Below are 20246 nucleotides of genomic sequence, written 5' to 3' on the forward strand. Positions count from 1 at the left end.
GCACTTTATCAATATATCATTCAATTTATTCCTAAAAAAAAAAAAAAAAAAAAGAAAACCAACAACACAAATTAAAACAGCAATATGATATCTTTTCAAACACATCAAATTTGCAAAAATGTTTAGGTGTGACAATACAAAGTGATAGCAATAAATTGGGAGAAACAGGAACTACTGTACACTGTTAATGAGAGTATGAATTACTGCAACCACTTTAAAGAGTAACTTGCCAAAATCTGGCAAAAGTGATGTATGCTAGAAATTCAACTTCTTTTTTTTAATTTAAAATTTTTCTTAATTTGAAAAGAGAGTGTGTGCGAGTGGGGGAGAGGGACAGAAGGAGCAAGAGAGAGAATCCCAAGCAGGCTCCACACTCAGCAAGGAGCCCGATACAGGCCTCGATCCAATGACCCTGGAATCATGACGTGAGCCGAAATCAAGAGTCATTCAATCAACTGAGCCACCCAAGCATCCCTAGAAATTCAACTTCTAAGCAGCTCGACTTCCACCCTCAAGAAACTTTCATACGTGTGCACAAGAACAACAATGTTCACTGGAATATTATGTGTAATAGCAAAACTCAGAGGAAAAAAGATAAATATCTATCAATAAGAAAATAGGTAAACTGACATACACACACACAATGGAATACTACATAGCAGTTAGAATATAGGAACTAAGTGCTTCAAGATGGATAAATATCAAAAACATTCAGGGAAGGGATACCTGGGTGGCTCAGTGAGTTAAGCATCTGACTCTTGATTTCAGCTCAGGTCATATCTCATGGTTCCTAAAATTAAACTCCATGTCGGTGCTCAATCCCTGCTTGGGATTCTCTCTCTCTCCCTCTCTCTCTGACGCTCACGCACTCTCTCTCAAAATAAATAAATAAACTTAAAAAAATATTCAGGGAAATATTTTGGGGATTGTAAAGCAAATTATAAAATAATCTGTATCATATATCATTTACTTAAAATGTTTAGGGGGACCTGGGTGGGTCAGTTGGTTAAGCATCTGACTTGTGCTCAGGTCAAGATCTCACGGTTTGTGAGCCTGCTTGAGATTCTCTCTCTCTGCCCCTTCCCCACTTGTGTTCTCTCTCCCTCTCTCAGAAGAAATAAATAAACTTTTAAAAAAAGTTTAAGAAGTTTAAAATCTGGAAAACAACTGAAGATACGTTTAAAGGTATATAAAATATCATAAAGGTAGAAACACCTGCATGAGGAACAAAAGATCACTATATTCATGAGAGTGGTTACAGTTGTAAAGGGAAGAGTGGGAATGAGACCATGGAGAGATACAGAGAGACAGCCTCACTTTGGATGTAATACTTTATTTCCTAAAAAATAAGATCCAGCACAAATATGACACAATGTTAAGAAATAATAAAGCAGGTGGATGTACATATTGTATGTATGTTTGAAGTACTGTTGTTATGGATTGAACTGCATCTCCCAAAAAGATATGTTGAAACGCTAACCTCCAGGAACTTATGAATGGAACCTTATTTGGAAAGATAGAAGATAGAAAGATAGAGGAGACATTCCATCCCTTTGAAGGCCCAGGGGGTTTCATTGCTTGCCTTCCCACATCCCATGGAGGATTTCTTCAGGGGGAGTATTTGCTGGAGTGCTCTGACTACCTGTTACAGGTTGAACTGTGTCCCACCAAAAGATGGTAAAGTCCTAACCCCGGCATCCACAAATGTGACCTTATTTGGAACAGGGTCTTTGCAGATATAATCAAGTTAAAGTAAGGTCATTAGGGTGAGTCCTAATCCAATATGACTGATTATAAGAAGAGAAGACAAAACACAGAAGAAAACCATGTGAGGAGATAGGCAGAAATTAAGAGTGATGCACACACAAGCCAAGGACAGCAAGGACTACCAGCACCAGAAGTTAGAAAAAAGGAAGGATTCTTCCATATAGGTTTCAGAGGGAGCAGGGCCCTGCTAACATCTTCAATTTGGACTTCTAGCTTCCACAACTACGAAATACGTTTTTGTTGTTTTAAAAGCCACTTAACAAAAGTTTGCAGTACTTTGTTATGGTAGCCCTAGGAACCTAATACAATTGTATAATAAAAATAAAAAAAAAATTTAGGGGTGCCTAGGTGGCTCAGTCAGTTGAACGGCCGACTTGATTTTGGCTCAGGTCATGATCCCAGGGTTGTGGGGTTAAAGCCTAGTGTAAGGCTCTGTGCTGAGCCAGCTTAAGATATTCTCTCTCCTTTTCTCCCTGCTCCCCGCCCACCCCTCTTCCCCACTAGCACTCTCTCTCTAAAATAAAAAAAAGGAAGGAAGGGAGGGAGGGAGGGAGGGAGGGAGGGAGGAAGGAAGGAAGGAAGGAAGGAAGGAAGGAAGGACTTTATATGTTTGTGTTTATGATGCCCCCAAATGTTATTTTTAATTACTAGCTGCGTGGAGCCACAGTATCTGTTTGTTGGCAGAGGAATGCTAATTTGAAAAACCAGGATCACAGTTAAATTCCAAGTTGGTTCATGGATACGTTCAATATCTTAACTGTGATAATGTGGGTATATTACGTCCCCAAACCTATCAAAGTCCACACTTTATATGTGTGCATTTTATTGCAAGTCAATTACACTTCAATAAAACTATAAAAAAAGAAATAGATTAAAAAGAACAGCCTAAATTTAGGATTAAGAAAGAAGATTCTGAGGGATTTAGGAGAAGCAGTCAGAAGGCAGGTTAGAAAAGGAAGAAGGTTGGGGCGCCTGGGTGGCTCAATCTGCTGGGCGTCCGACTTCGGCCTAGGTCAGGATCTTGCAATTTGTGGGTTCGAGCCCTGCGTTGGGCTCTGTGCTGACATCTCGGAGCCTGGAGCCTGCTTCGGATTCTGTGTCTCCCTCTCTCTCTCTCTCTGCTCCTCCCCCGCTCATGCTCTGTCTCTGTCTCTCAAAAATAAATAAATGTTAAAAAAAAAGAAAAAAAGAAGAAAAAAAAGAAAAGGAAGAAGGTAAATCTGGAGAACAAACAGAGGGTTACTGGAGGGATGTGGGAGGAGGATGGGCTAAATGGGTAAGGGGCATTAAGGAATCTACTCCTGAAATCATTGTTGCACTATATGCTAACTAACATGGATGTAAATTTAAACAATAAAAATAAATTAAAAAATAAAGAAAAGAAGAAGGAAGAGAGAAAACCCAGCATCTGGTGGCCAAGGGTTAAAACCTAGGAATTTTCAAAGTAAATGTTTTCTTTACTTCTCCTGGGAAATTTTCAATAAAACTTTCACCCCAAAAAGAAACCCTACATTCATTAGTAGCTGCTCTCCATTTTCCTATTCCCTGCCAGCCTCTGGAAATCACTAATCTACTGTGTCTATGCCTCTGCCTAATCTGGACAATTCATATAAATGGAATTACATACCATGTGGCCTACACTTTGACTGGCATTTATCACTTTAACATAATATTTGCAGGTTCATCCATGTTGCAGCATTAGTACTTTATTCTTCTACTGTTGAGAAGTATTTTACCATATGGAGGTCTCACATTTTATGTTGAATGCAACAGTTGATGGATAATAGGGTTGTATCCATCTTGCAACTACTGTGCACAGTGCTGCCATGAATACTCTTGTACATTTTTTTTTTTTAATGAATACATGCTTTCAATTTTGGGGTGAACATACTGGAGTGGAATTGCTGGGTCATATGATAACTCGATGTTTAGCAGTTTGAGGAACTACCTAACAATCTTCCAAAGTGATGGTACCATTTTACACTCCCAGCAGCAATATATGAGGGTTTCAACTTTTCCACTGTTCACCAACTCTAATTATTACCTATCTTTCTTATTTTAGTCATCCTGGTAGGTATGAAGAAGTATCTCACTGTAACTTTAATATATATTTCCCTAATAAGTTTACATTGACCATTTTTTCAAGTGCTTATTAGCTACTTGTGTATCTTCTTTGGAGAAAAATCAAATCAAATGCTTTCACTGTCATCAGAATTTTCAGGTAAATTATTCCGCACACAAATGTAGTATTATCATTTTGAGATATTAAAGTACGTACATTTTGCCTTCTCTTCATCTCTGCCTCTTGTAAGAAGGACAAGTCCAACTATTAAGTTATTGAAGTGCAGTCCTTTGGATGTTCCACCAAAAGAACAGTATATCACCTAGGAGAAAATGATAAAGCCAACATTAGAGGTTTCAGTTGTTGAGGAATTTGAGGCTCATATCACCTTTACCAAATCTTGTCTCTATCTCCAAACAAGACTCTGGTAAACTTTAGTAAAATGATGTTATACATCTTGTTAGTGCACTCAGCCAAAAATACACTTTATCTATTCTACTATATATATATATATCACTGGCTCACACACTAACTATTCTTTTTCTTTGGAATCCTTATCAAGGTCAAAGAAGATAAAGGTTCAATAGCCCCAATAATGTGGTAAGAATTTTGTGTAATTACAGAATTTCCTTCAACCTCTGTAAAACTTACATACATTTTGATTTGAAAGATCGACATCTGGGGCCTCTGAGTGGTTCAGTTGGTTAAGCGTCCGACTTCGGCTCAGGTCATGATCTCAAGATTTCTAGGTTTGTGGGTTCAAGCCCTGTGTCGGGCTTTGTGCTGACAGCTGAGAGTCTGGAGCCTGCTTCAGATTCTGTGTCTCCCTCTATCTCTGTCCCTCCCCCACTCATGCTCTGTCTCTGTCTCTCAAAAATGAATAAACATTAAAAAAAATTGAAAGACTGACACCCTCTGAATGTTTAAAAATGGAATGACAATCATATTACAATATATAAATACACCAAATTAACACCTTGTATACTTTAAATGTACACGTTATATGCCAAATATATTCAATTTTATAAAAGTAAAAAATACAGAAACCCCTCAAGATGTTTTATACACTCTTAGAAAGGAGTATCCTAGTAATCAAAACTAAAGAAGAAAAGCTATGCATAAGAAAGGGACAGCAAAAACAATGACATAAATTCATTCAGTTAGTAATTCTTTATTGAGTGCCTAAGGTGATATTGTGATATAATAAGAAATAAATATTTGGTCTTCCTCCAAGTTTCTGACACAAGAGCTTCTAAAACTCTTTGCTGAATTATATAGGTAAAAGAAGCATCTTTGGTTATTTACCCAATAAGTCCCTTTCATTCATATCTGAGTTTATGCTAATGAAATGACTCTTGGTAGGCCTTTACAAAGCTTCAGAATGTGAGCTGGTAGTCAGAGGAAAAGATGTGATTAGAGGGTTAGAATACTCAGCAGCACTTCCCAATCTCCAGGAAGGGAAGGGTGCTGGAGATTTATTTAATCACCAATAGCCAATAAATGGCCAGTGATTTAATCAGCCATGCCTGCATAATGGAACTTCCATGAAAAACCCCTAAACCAGGGGTTGGTGAAGACATCAAGGTGCTAGCAGAGGGGAACACCCAGAGATGGCATGGAAGTTCTGCATACCATCCCCCTCCCTGCCCACCTTCACCCCTTGCCCTTTGTGTCTCTTTCCATTTGGCTGTTACTAAGTTGCAGTCTTTAAAAAAATAAACTGGTAGGGGTGCCTGGGTGGCTCAGTTGGTTAAGCGTCCAACTTCATCTCAGGTCATGATCTTGCGGTCTGTGAGTTCAAGCCCTGCATCAGGCTCTGTGCTGACGGCACAGAGCCTGGAGCCTGCTTCAGATTCTGTCTCCATCTCTCTCTGCCCCTCCCCTGCTCACACTCTGTCTCTCTCTCTCTCAAAAAATAAATAAACATTAAAAAAAAATTTTTTTAATAAATAGGTAATAATAAGAGGAGGGGCCAAGATGGCAGAACAGCATGGAACGTTTTTTTTTTGTCTCTAGGACCTGAAATGCAGCCAGATCATCACTAAACCACCTTGCACACCTAGAAAACTGATTTGAGGACTAATACAACAATCTGCATGACCTGAACCACACAACTGGGCAGGTATCCAGAGTGGAGAGGCGAACTGGGAGAGAAAGAAGCCACTGAGGACAGGGAGCTGTTTTTGCCTGGGGAGAAGAGGCATGTGAGGCGGGGGGTGGGGAAATACAGGAAAAGCACCCACCCCTGAAAGCAGCTGGAGACAAAAAGGAACAGTGGAAACAGCCACAGGGACTAAACAAAAAAGGGAGAAAGGAGTGGGTTTAAATTCCATTAAGACTCTATAAACAGGTGGAGCGCAGAGTCTGAAACTCCACAGCTCAATACCTGGCGGAGCTCTGGTAGGAAGGGGAAATCCCTGGAGGCAGAGTGTGAAGTCTGAGGGGTCCGAGGGCCACACAGGGAGAGGTGGTTCCCCTACTGGGAGGACATTTGGTAGAGGCAGTGTGGCCTCCCCACAGGCAAAGGTCCCAGCAGATCCCTGAGAATGGCCACATTCACTGGTGTCAGAGCCAGGATGTTGAGGGTGAAGCCTGGTGCCAGATGTGTGCCGTGATTTGCCGTAATCCCTGAAATGCTGCTGCTACGTGACTGCACAAACTTTTTTCTGGGAAGGGCTGGTGGCTGGCTGCAGTCTCTGGGCATCAGCAGTGGCACGGTCTCCCGAAAGTTCCTGGGGGCGGCCAGCACCCAGCCATTGCTGAGAGAGACCCTCCCCCAGAGAATACAGAAATGAGGGGTTGGGAAACACGGCCCCATCTGAGATAAAACTCAGGAGGGAGGTGCCGCCGGGCAGCCAGATGCCTTGGTCACACACAGTGTAGAAACAGAGAATGGACAGAAGCCAGAGACAAAGAAGGGGTGCTTGACTGCTAGTAGGGAAGAGCACAGAGTTCTGATACTAGAGACTGGGTAGCTGGGTGACTCCATTTTCACCTCTCCCATGCATGCCCCTACACACCTACACCCACAACAATCTACCCCACTAAGCTAAGCAGCACCATCTAGTGGAGAATGGAGCCATTACACTAAGACCTGCCCAAATGGGCCAACCGCACTCTTGAAGAACACAAGTCTCTCTGCCTGCTTAGTTTGCAGACTATAAAGTGCTTCATAGTTTGACTTCTAGGGAAAACCGGATGTAATTTCAATCATATTTGACTCTGTTTGTTAGTCCAACTATTTAATTTTTTTTCTTTTCTTATTCTTGAATACAGAAAGAGAAAAAATTTATTTTTATTTTCCATTTTTATTAAAAAGATTTAATTTTTTTCTACTATATTACTTTTTTGTAAATTTTTTATATTCTATCTTACTTCCATTTCATTTTATTCTATTTTGTTGCGTTCATTTTCTCAAATGTTTTCCTTTTTCTTTTCTTTCTTTCCTTTTCTTCTCTTTCTCCCTTTTCTCTAATCTATCAAGTTTCTTTCAACAATGAGACCAAAACACACCTACGACCCAGCATTTTTCATTTGATTTTGTTGTTCTTGTTTAATTTTTTTTGTACTTTATTAATTCCTTTTCTTTCTTCAAAATGACAAAACGAAGAAATTCATCCCAAAAGAAAGAACAGGAAGAAATGACAGCCAGGGACTTAATCAACACAGATACAAGCAAGATGTCTGAACCAGAATTGAAAATCACAATAATAAGAAAACAGGCTGGGGTTAAAAACAGACTAGAAACCCTTACTGCAGAGATAAAAGAAGTAAAAGCTAGTCAAAATGAAATAAAAAATGCTACTATTGAGCTGCAATGTCCAATGGGTGCCACAGCAGCAAAGATGGAAGAAACAGAGCAACGTATCCACGATCTATCGGACAAACTTATGGAGAATAATGAAGCAGAAAAAAAGAGGCACACTAAGGCAAAAGAGCATGATATAAGAAATAGAGAACTCGGTGACTCATTAAAAAGGAATAACATCAGAATCACAGGGGTCCTAGAAGATGAGGAGGGAGAAAAAGGAGTAGAAGGTTTATGTGAGCAAATCATAGTGGAAAACTTTCCTAACCTGGGAAACACAGACATCAAAATCCAGAAAGCAGAGAATGCCCATTAGATTCAACAAAACCAGCCATCAACAAAGCATATTATAGTCAAATTCACAAAATACTCAGGCAAGGAAAGAATCCTGAAAGCAGCAAGGGAAAGAAGTCCTTAACCTATAAGGGAAGATAGATCAGGTCTGCAGCAGACCTATCCACAGAAACTTGGCAGGCCAGAAAGGAGTGGCAGGATATATTCAATGTGCTGAATCGGAAAAACATGCAGCCAAGAATTCTTTATACAGCAAGGCTGTCATACAAAATAGGAGACTTAAAGAGTTTCCCAGACAAACAAAAATTAAAGGAGTTCATGACCACTCAACCAGCCCTGCAAGAAACTTTAAGGGGGACTCTCTGAGGGAAGAAAAGACGGGAAGAAAAAAAAAAAAAAAAAAAGACCAAAAGCAACAAAGACCAGAAAGGACCAGAGAACACCACCAGAAACTCCAACTCTACAGGTGACATAACAGCAATAAATTTGTATCTTTCAGTACTCACTCTAAACATCAATGGACTAAACGCTCTAATCAAAAGACACAGGGTAACAATGGATAAGAAACCAAGATCCATCTATACGCTGTTTATAAGAGACCCATTTTAGACCTAAAGACACCTTCAGATTGAAAATAAGGGGATGGAAAACCATCTATCATGCTAATGGCCGCCAAAAGAAAGCCAGAAAAGCCATACTTATATCAGAAAATCTAGATTTTAAAATGAAAACTGTAACAAGGGATGAAGGGCATTATATCATGATTAAGGGGTCTATCCACCAAGATCTAATAATTGTAAACATTTATGCTCCAATGTGGGTGCATCCAAATATATAAATCAACTAATCACCAACATAAAGAAACTCATTGATAAGAGTAGGGGACTTCAACACTCCACTTCCAACAATAGACAGATCATCTAATCAGAAACTCAACAAGGAAACAATGGCTTTGAATGACACACTGGACCAGATGGACTTAACAGATATATTCAGAACATTTCATCCTAAAGCAGCAGAATATACGTTCTTCTCCACTGCACGTGGAATACTCTCCAGAACAGATTACATACTGGGACATAATTCAGCCCTCAACACGTACAAAAAGATGCAGATCACATCATGCATATTTTCAAACCACGACACTACAAAACTCAAAATCAACCACAAGAAAAAAATTTGGAAAGATAACAAATACTTGGAGATTAAAGAACATCCTACTAAGGAATGAATGGGCTAACCAAGAAGTTAAAGAGGGAATTAAAAAGTACATGGAAGCCAAGGAAAAAGATAACACCACAGCCCAAAACCTCTGGGACACAGCAAAGGCGGTCATAAGAGGAAAGCATATAGCAATCCGGGACTTCCTAAAGAAGGAAGAAAGGTCTCAGATACACAACCTAACCTCATACCTTAAAGAGCTGGAAAAAGAACAGCAAATAAAACCCAAAACCAGCAGAAGGCAGGAAATAATAAAGATTAGGGCAGAAATCAATGCTATTGAAACCAAAAAAAAAAAAACCAAAAAACAAAAATAAAAACAAAAACAAAACAGTAGAATAGATCAATGAAACCAGAAGCTGGTTCTTTGGAAGAATTAACAAAATTCATAACCCTCAAGTGAGTCTGATCAAAAAGAAAAAGGAAAGAACCCAAATAAATAAAATCAAGAATGAAAGAGGAAAGATCCAACCAACACAGCAGAAATACAAACAATAATAGGAGAATATGAGCAATTTTATGCCAATAAAATGGGTAATCTGGAAGAAATAGACAAATTCTTACAAACATATGAACTACCAAAACTGAAACAGGAAGAAATAAAAAATTTGAAGAGACCCACCCATAGCCAGTAAAGAAATTGAATTAGTAATAAAAATCTCCCGGGCGCCTGGGTGGCTCAGTCTGTTGGGTGTCCAACTTCGGCTCAGGTCATGATCTCACAGTACGTGAGTTCAATCCTCACATCAGGCTCTGTGCTGACAGCTCAGAGACTGTAGCCTGCTTCAAATTCTGTGTCTCCTCTGCCACTCTCACTCGTGCACTCTCTATCCCTCTCTCTCTCAAAACTAAACAAACATTTTAAAAAAAGTCTTAAAAAAATTAAATTTAATTTAAAAATCTTCCCCCCCCAAAAAAGTCCAGGGCTAGATGGCTTTCCAGGGGAATTCTACCAAACATTTAAGGAAGACTTAACACCTATTCTGTTGAAGCTGTTCCAAAAAATAGAAATGGAAGGAAAACTTCCAAACTCATTCTATGAAGCCAGGATTACCTTGATTCCAAAACCAGATAAAGACCCCACTAAAAAGGAGAACTACAGACCAATTTCCCTGATGAACATGGATGCAAAAATTCTCAACAAGATACTAGCCAACCGGACCCAACAGTACATTAAAAGTATTATTCACCATAACAAGTGAGATTTATACATGGGATGCAGGGCTGGTTCAATATCCGCAAAACAATCAATGTGATACATCATATCAATAAAAGAAAGAACAAGAACCACATGATCCTCTCAAAAGATGCAGAGAAAGCATTAGGCAAAATACAGCATCCTTTCTTGATAAAAACCCTGAAGAAAATAGGAGTAGAAGGATCATACCTCAAGATCATAAAAGCCATATATGAAAGACACACTACTAATCTCATCTTCAATGGGGAAAAACTGAGAGCTTCCCCCTGACATCAGGAACACAACAGGGATGTCCACTCTCACCACTGTTATTCAACACAGTGTTGGAAGTCTTAGCCTCAGCAATCAGACAACACAAAGGAATAAAAAGCATCCAAATAGGCAAGGAGGAAGTCAAACTTTCACTCTCTGCAGACAACATGATACTCTACATGGAAAACCCAAAAGATTACACCAAAAACAGCCAGAACTGATCCATGAATTCAGCAAAGTCGCAGGATATAAAATCAATGCACAGAAATCAGTTGCATTCCTATACACCAATAATGAAACAACAGAAAGAGAAATCAAGGAATCGGTCCCATTTATAATTGCACCAAAAACTATAAACTACCTAGGAATAAATCTAATCAAAGAGGTGAAAAATCTATACACTGAAAACTACAGAAAGCTTATGAAAGAAATTGAAGATGACACAAAAAATGGAAAAACATTCCATGCTCCTGGATGGGAAGAACAAATATTGGTAAAATGTCAATACTATCCAAAGCAATCTGCATATTCAAAGCAAACCCTATCAACATAACACCAGCATTCTTCACAGAGCTAGAACAAATAATCCTAAAATTTGTATGGAACCAGAAAAGACCCCGAATCAAGCAATCTTGAAAAAGAAAACCAAAGCTGGAGGCAATCACACTCCTGGACTTCAAGACGTATTACAAAGGTGTAATCAACAAGACAGCATGGTACTGGCACAAAAACAGACACTCATATCAATGGAACAGAATAGAGAACCCAAAAATGGACCCACAAACATATGGACAGCCAATCTTTGACAAAGCAGGAAAGAATATCCAATGGATATTCTTCAGCAAGTGGTGCTGGGAAAACTGGACAGCGACATGCAGAAGAATGAACCTGGACCACTTTCTTACACCATACACAAAAAGAAACTCAAAATGGATGAAAGTCCTAAATGTAAGACAGGAAGCCATCAAAATCCTCGAGGTGAAAGCAGGCAAAAACCTCTCTGATCTTGGCCACAGCAACTTCTTACTCAACATGTCTCCAGAGGCAAGGGAAACAAAAGCAAAAATGCACTATTGGGACCTCATCAAAATAAAAAGGTTCTGCACAGAGAAGGAAACAATCAGCAAACTAAAAGACAATTGACAGAAAGGGAGAAGATATTTGCAACGACATATCAGATAAAGGGTTAGTATCCAAAATCTATAAAGAACTTATCAAACTCAACACCCAAAAAACAAATAATCCAGTGAAGAAATGGGCAAAAGACAGGAATAGACCCTTTTCCAAAGAAGACCTCCACATGGTTCACAGACACATGCAAAAACGCTCAACATCACTCATCATCAGGGAAATACAAATCAAAATCACAATGAGATACCACCTCACACCTGCTACAATGGCTACCATTAACAACTCAGGCAACACCAGACATTGTTAGAGGATACAGAGAAAGAGGATCTCTTTGCACTGCTGGTGGGAATGCAAACTGGTATAGCCACTCTGGAAAACAGTATGGAGGTTCCTCAAAAAATTAAAAATCGAACTACCCTACGACCCAACAATTGCACTAGGTATTTATCCAAGGGATACAGGTGTGCGGTTTCAAAGGAGAACATGCACCCCAATGTTTATGGCAGCACTATCAACAACAGCCAAAGTATGAGAAGAACCCAAATGTCCATCAATGGAGGAATGGATAAAGAAGATGTGGTGTGTGTGGGTGGGTGTGTGTGTGTGTGTGTGTGTGTGTGTGTGTGTGTGTGTGTGTATGTAAAGGAATATTACTCAGCAATCAAAAAGAATGAAATTTTACCAGTTGCAAATACGCGGATGGAACTAGAGGGTATTACACTAAGCGAAATTAATCAGTCAGAGAAACACAAATATATGACTTCACGCATATGAGGAATTAAGATACAAAACAGATGAAGATAGGGAAGGGAAGCAAAAATAATATAAAAACAGGGAGGGGGACAAAACATAAGAAACTCTTGAACAAACAGGATTGCTGGAGGGGTTGTGGAAGGGGGGATGGGCTAAATGGGTAAGGGGCATTAAGGAATCTATTCCTGAAATCATGGCTGCACTATATGCTAACCTGGATGTAAATTAAAAAGTTAATTAATTAATTTTTTTAAAAGATGTGGTATATATACACCATGGAGTATTACTCACCAATCAAAAGAATGAAATCTTGCCATTTGCAATTACGTGGATGGAACTAGAGGGTATTATGCTAAGTAAAATTAGAGAAAGACAGATATCATGACTTCACTCATGAGGAATTTAAGATACAAAACAGATGAACAGAAGGGAAGGGAAGCAAAAATAATATAAAAACAGGGAGGGGAACAAAACATAAGAGACTCTTAAATGTAGAGAAGAAACAGGTTGCTGGCGGGGTTTTGGGAGAGGGAATGGGCTAAATGGGTAAGGGGCATTAAGGAATTTACTCATGAAATCATGGCTGCACTATATGCTAACTAACTAGGGTTGTAAATTAAAAAATAAATTTATTTAAATAAATAAAATAAAATAAACTGGTAATAGTAAATAGAGTGCCTTCCGGAATTCTGTGAGCCATCTAGCAAACTGTCAAACCCAAAGAGGAGGTCATGGGAACCCTAGATTTATAGCCAACTGGTCAGAAATACAGGACTTGAGACTGGCATATGAAGGAGGGGGCAGAATTGGAGGTCTGCACTAATTCCAGGTACTTATCTCAGAATTGAATCGAAATTATAGGACATCCAGTTGGTGTCCAGAGAGTTGAAAAATTGACTGATATAGGGAAAAACCCCATACATTTGGTGTCAAAAGTGCTGTTGTTTAAAACAAAGTGACCCAGTTTTTACCATGCAAAATTTTTGTCGAAAAATGTATGATTAAGAATAGTTCAAACCCAAAGCAATCTGTAGATTCAATGCAATCCCTATTAAAATACTAAGTATTTATGGGGCACCTACACGGCTCAGTTGTTTAAGCGTCCAACTTTGGCTCAGGTCATGATCTTGTGGTTTGTGGGTCCCGTGTCTGGCTCTGCCTGCTTCAGATTCTGTCTCTCCCTCTCTCTCTCTGCCACTCCACTTGCGCACGCACACTCTTTCTCTCTCAAAAATAAACATTAAGAAATTTTAAAAAAGAAAGTATTTTTCACTGAACTAGAACAATATTAAATTTGTCTGGAACCAAAGAAGACCCCCAAATAGCCAAAGCGACCTTGTGAAAGAAGAACAAAGCTGATAGTCCCAGATTTCAAGATATACTACAAAACTGTAATAATCAAAACAGTATGGTATTGGCATAAAAATAGGCATATGGATCAATGGAACAGGACAGCCCCAAAATAATAATTGACATTTATGTGGTCAATTAATTTATGACAAAAGAGGCAAGAATGCACAATGAGAAAATGTCAGCCTCTTCAATAAATGGTGCTGGGAAAACTGGACAGCTACAGCTTTTGGCTATTTACCCAAAGAAAATGAAAGCATTAATTTGAAAAAATACATGCACCCTTATGCTTACTGCAGCATTATTTACAATGGCCAAGATATGGAAGTAACCCAAATGTCCACTGATGGATGCATGGATAAAGATGTGGTTTGTGTACACACACACACACACACACACACACACACACACACACAGGACTTTTACCCAGCCATAAAAAAGGTATGAGATCTTGCCATTTGCAACAACACGGATAGACCTGGAAGGTATTATGCTAAGTGAAATAAATCAGAGAGAGAAAGACAAATCTTGTATGATTTCACTTACATGTGGAATCTAAACAAACAAAAAGCAAAAAACAGACCCACAGATATAAAGAAATGAAGGCTGCCAGAGGGGAGAGGGTGTGAGGATCAGCAAAATGGGTGAAGGGGAGTGGGAGATACAGGCTTCTAGTTATAGAATGAATAAGTCGCAGAGATAAAAGATGCAGTATATGGAATATACTGGTCATTGGTATTATATAGTGACTGATGGTAGTTACACTTGTATAGAGCATAGCATAATGTATACAGAAGTTGAATCACTATGTTGTATACCTAAAACTAATGTAATACAGTATATCAACTATACTTCAATAAAAAAGAATTCAAGAAATAAAACTTACATAGTAATATGGAAAATGAAAATATATATTAAGTGATATTTAAAAATATATTCAATAACACTCTTGACAACTGATGCCAAAAATTATGTATCTCTGGTGCCACTAACAGAAAAGCCTAGCAAAAACTAGTCTAGGGAAATGGTTCCAGATCAAAACATAAAAAACACTTTAAAAAAAAAACCTTGGGGCGCCTGGGTGGCGCAGTCAGTTAAGCGTCCGACTTCAGCCAGGTCACGATCTCGCGGTCCGTGAGTTCGAGCCCCGCGTCGGGCTCTGGGCTGATGGCTCAGAGCCTGGAACCTGTTTCCGATTCTGTGTCTCCCTCTCTCTCTGTCCCTCCCCCGCTCATGCTCGGTCTCTCTCTGTCCCAAAAATAAATAAACGTTGAAAAAAAATTTTAAAAAAAACAAAAAAACAAAAAAACAAAAAAACCTTAACAGGGGCACCTGGGTGGCTTAGTTGGTTACACGTCTGACTTCAGCTCAGGTCATGATCTCACCACTCATGAGTTCGAGCTTTGCATCTGGCTTTGTGCTGACAGCTCAGGGCCTGGAGCCTGCTTCCGATTCTGTGTTTCCCACTCTTCGTGTCCCTCTCCTGCTTACCTTCTGTCTCTTTTTTAAAAAACCTTAACAAATATACTTTGTGGAATAACTATTTTCACTTGGTATAACTAAAAATAAACTGCATAAACTGGAGGAAGGTAACAGAAAAAACCTCTATCCCTGAGACAGGGGTAGAAAACATCATAGACCTTCAGATATCCCCTACCATTGGGGAGAGGCAGAATCACTAAGAAGTGGGGATACACTGTCACAGCTTTAAACTGAAACAAAAACATAAAACAGAATGCCTCCCCCCCCAACTAGCACCCTTACCCACTTCCACCACTGTGTTAGCAAACACTGAAGAATAAATAACATCAGTCTACTGCTGGGGAGGGAAGAGCATACAAAGAGACCCTTTCTGAAGTATCATAACAACAAGAAAATAAGATAAAAAGTTGAAGGTAGAGCAAACATTTGAAGAATCCTCTGGCAAATGAGACTCCACCCTAAAAAAGGTAACCCTAGACTTGAATTTGAAGCCTATAGTGAGCTATGGCTAAGTATAGCAATACAAAATACAGCTCAACCACAGATGAGACTGACTCAACTACTCATGCTAAAGGCCTAGCCAGGCATAAATACTATCTTCCTCAGTCTCTACTGTCCAACATAAAACATCCACCTTTCAACCACAAATTATAAGTTACACGAGGAAGCAAGGAAAAACATGAATAGTGAGTTCATTAAAATTTTGGAATGGTTTAGGGGCGCCTGGGTGGCGCAGTCGGTTAAGCGTCCAATTTCAGCCAGGTTACGATCTCGCGGTCCGTGAGTTCGAGCCCCGCGTCAGGCTCTGGGCTGATGGCTCAGAGCCTGGAGCCTGTTTCCGATTCTGTGTCTCCCTCTCTCTCTGCCCCTCCCCCGTTCATGCTCTGTCTCTCTCTGTCCCAAAAATAAATAAACGTTGAAAAAAAAATTTAAAAAAAAAAAAATAAAAAACTTTGGAATGGTTCAATAGTAAACTCAACAGAATCAAGTAATAGATTGTACAAAATGAAAGAGAAGGGGGAAAAATGTGTGGGTAGAAAAGAACAAAACAAAATTTAAGAGCTATAGGATAATCAAATGATTTAACACACATGCAGGTGTAATCCTAGAAGTAAAAGAGAATGGAGCAGAAGAAACATCTGAAGACATAAATGCTGAGAATTTCCCAAAACAAAGACACAGAAGTTGTTCAGACAATAGGTAGGATAAATTATACCTCTATCCCCACCCCCAAACCATATTCAAATAGACAAATCATATTCAAATCATATTCAAACTACTCAGAACCAAAGATAAAAAGAAAATGTTTAAGGCACCCAGAGGAAAAAAGACATACTGTATTGAAACATTTCTCACTGAAAACTAAGTAAGCCAGAAGACAGTCAAGTGACAAGTTTACAACACCAAGAAGAAAAACCGGAATCCTATACCCAGAGAAAATATCTTTCAAAAAGAAAGGTCAAATAGACTTTTCCAAGAAATGAAAACAAATAAGTCATTACCAGCAAACCTGCACCACATAAAAGGGGGAAAGAGTACTTTAGGTGGAAGGAAATCGAATACCAAACCAGACACATGTATGTACACAAAGGAAAAAGAATAAGGAACAGCATAAATGAAGGTACACAGAAAATATAGTTGTTCTCTTATTTTTAACTTCTCTAAAAGATAATTGGCTGCCTAAAAGCATAACAGTAAAAATTTAATGTGTTTATAGCGTATGTTAAATTAATACACATGACAGTAGCAAAGATGGGAGAAAGGAACTTAATACACACTGTTGTATACTACAGGTAAAATGCTATATCACGTATCTCAATCTTTATATTGCCAGTCAGTAAGAAGCTACTTAATCATAGCACTACAGTGTTTAACCCAACACTAACTCCATTAATAAATTATTTTTATAATAATAAAAACAATAGCCAACATTTAAGTGCTGGAAAATACTGGTACCTCACTCCCAAAATATAAGAACAGTAATAACTTTCCCAAACCACCAAGTTCAAAAGTTCATCTGACAGATGAGGAAAAGAGGCCCAGGAAAATCACCATATTTTCTGAATTCTAAGACATATATGTATTTTCCAGCATTTTTAATGTTCCAGAAATCATGACGCATCCAACACATCTAATGTGTAATATCTTTCTTCATCCCCAAAAAATTATTTCTAAAGCAATAGTTACATTACAACTGACAATGCTTTAACATTTATGAAATACTAAGTGCCATGGTCATTACCTCAGCTTTGTTTTTAGGATTGGTTAGAGGGGGTGTGCAAAGGATAGCAAGGATATTTTGATGCTACTTTTAAAAAAAAGCACGTGTTTGTTATTATTGTAACTGGTTACAAGATCTTTATTTAAAAATCTCTTTGGCGATTTTCGGTAGCTATTAAAAAATAAAGAAGAATAAAAACATTTCTTAAATATTTGGTAGCCATGAATATCCAGACTGAGACCTGTCATACTGTTATACTAATGTGGCATCAAAGTGGTATAAAATTGATGGTTGTGGTAATGATCTCACTAACCCCCTTTCAGATAATGATATCATCCCAGTAAATAATATGATGAGTTCAGAAGAGAGGGAAATTAATCTGCATTTTAAAAGAGAAAGACTTATTCTATAATATATCAAGAGCTCTTAGCATGTAGTTAAAAGATTTTTTTAAAAAGGCAGAGGTACATAGGTCTCCACAGTTAAAGAAAGGTTGTGCTGTGTTTCAACCACTAGTATATGCCCTGATCCTTCTCTTCCACTGTATTTTGGCTACAAGTTACAAAGGTATTCCACTATTCCTTGGGAAAGTAGTAAGGGAAAGTAGTAAGTGATGCAAACTGTTTCATATCACGGCATTTCAAGTGACAGAGACTTGGGTTTGAAGCCAGGCTTTATTAATTTATTGGCTCTATGATCTTAGGCAAATCACTTAACTTCCTGAGCCTTAGTTCCATCCTACTGCATATAGGTGAAGGAAATATGTCACATGTCTTCTCATTCCAGGACTCAGGCTGAAAAGCTGCTCCTGTGTGTAAATGCTATTCTCAGGGCAGAAGACAGAAAGCAGAGCTTGACTCCACTTTGTTAATAAGTAAGAATTAATTCATGATCAATGACCTCATGACTTTTTTCTGAGTAAATTCTACTACAGCTTTTAAACTGTGTGATTAATAGTCAATAGAACCAAATAAATACTTCTAATTTTTGCTTCATTTTACATAATTTTCATGAGGATCAATATTTTTCTATTTAAACTTTTAATGAAGATTTGATTCATCAATTAGTTTTACTCCCTTATCAAAATTTTTCTATGTGATCTTTTGAAGATGTTATTTCTTTCAAAACTAATTTTCTCACAACACAGCAGACCTAAATTTGTTAGTGAATAATTGATTTTTCTGGAAATGCCCAGACAACAACAAACTTATTCTGTGCATTAAAAAAAAGCTGCTATAGGGGCGCCTGGGTGGCGCAGTCGGTTAAGCGTCCGACTTCAGCCAGGTCACGATCTCGCGGTCCGTGAGTTCGAGCCCCGCGTCGGGCTCTGGGCTGATGGCTCGGAGCCTGGAGCCTGTTTCTGATTCTGTGTCTCCCTCTCTCTCTGCCCCTCCCCTGTTCATGCTCTGTCTCTCTCTGTCCCAAAAATAAATAAAAACGTTGAAGAAAAAAAATATTAAAAAAAAAAGCTGCTATACAGTTTATTCTTAATTTGATATGTAAATATTTTATTATGTATCTCTACAAGATACAAGATACTTTAAAAATACAACCATACTAGCATTACTACACTGAAAACAAAACAAAAGACAAAACAACACAAAACACGGTTTCCCCCAAATTCTTATGTTGAAACCCAATGTGAGGTGGGATGCTTTGGGGGGGGGTGATTAGGTTGTGAGGGTAGAGTCCTCATGAATGAGATTAGTTGCCCTTACAAAAGAGGCCTGGGAGAGCTCCCTGAAGACATAGCAAAGACAGTTATCTAACGAAGCAGGAAGCAAGCCCTCACCAGACATTATAGGTGTGGGCATCTTAATCTTAAACTTCCCAGACTCTAGAACTATAAGAAACCAATTTCTGTTGTTTATAAGCCATTCAGAATATGGCACTGTATTACATCCCAAACAGACGGAGACAAAAACTAACAAAAATTCCTTAGTATCACCAAATATTTAGTCAGTATTCAAGTTTCCCCAATTGTCTCACAACTTTTTTTGCAACTTGTTTGTTCAAATCAGGATCTAAAACATATTATAATTGGTTGCTAGATTCTTAAGTGTCTTAATATGTACATTTTCTTTCTCTCTCTCTCCTTCCTCACAATTTATTTGCTGAAGAAACCAAGACATTGGTCTTGAGTAGTTTCCCAAAGTCTGCAATTTGATGATTCTGTCCTCTGTATTTCCAAGGGCAATGGTAGTCAGTTCCAGAGAACTGATCAAATTTAAACGATATTTTTTGGCAAAAACCATCTCCCAGTTGGTGCACTGTATCTCCATCAGGAGGCACATAATGACTGCTTATCTTAGTATATCTTTATGATATTAGTAGCCATTGATGGTCACTGCCTACATTCACAAATTGATTAAAGGTTAAAAAATGCTGGTAAATATAATTCTACCACTTTTTATTAATTGGCCAGAATACTTTATTTTATTTTATTTTTTATTTTTGTTTTTTGAGAGTGAGAGAGACAGAGCATGAGTGGGAAAGAGGCAGAGAGAGAGGGGGAGGCAGAATCCAGAGCAGGCTCCAGACTCTGAGCTGTCAGCACAGAGCCTGAGGCAGGGCTTGAATGCATGAGGGATCATGCAAGAACCCGCATGACCTGAGCCGAAGTCAGACACAAATGACTGAGTCACCAAGGTGCCCCTAGAATACTTTTATAGTGAGAAAACTCCCCTAATCTACTATTTGGCCTTCC

At 38.6% G+C, this 20246-nt stretch overlaps 1 protein-coding gene and 1 long non-coding RNA gene across 3 annotated transcripts in view; one reads left to right on the forward strand and one right to left on the reverse strand.

Moving 5' to 3' along the window:
• USP32 (ubiquitin specific peptidase 32) overlaps nt 1–20246 on the reverse strand; it is a 246595-nt gene that overhangs the window by 123967 nt on the left and 102382 nt on the right. For both annotated transcript variants that reach the window (XM_040496917.1, XM_040496916.1), the window contains exon 3: nt 4046–4151. In XM_040496917.1, the coding sequence (XP_040352851.1) occupies nt 4046–4151 (106 nt within the window). The remainder of the gene's footprint in view (nt 1–4045; nt 4152–20246) is intronic.
• LOC121044670 (uncharacterized) overlaps nt 1–20246 on the forward strand; it is a 126701-nt gene that overhangs the window by 58285 nt on the left and 48170 nt on the right. The gene's annotated exons all lie outside the window — the stretch shown is intronic.

Source organism: Herpailurus yagouaroundi, unplaced genomic scaffold (assembly GCF_014898765.1).
Source record: "Herpailurus yagouaroundi ecotype Mexico unplaced genomic scaffold, PumYag 189, whole genome shotgun sequence".
NCBI classification, from domain to species: domain Eukaryota; kingdom Metazoa; phylum Chordata; class Mammalia; order Carnivora; family Felidae; genus Herpailurus; species Herpailurus yagouaroundi.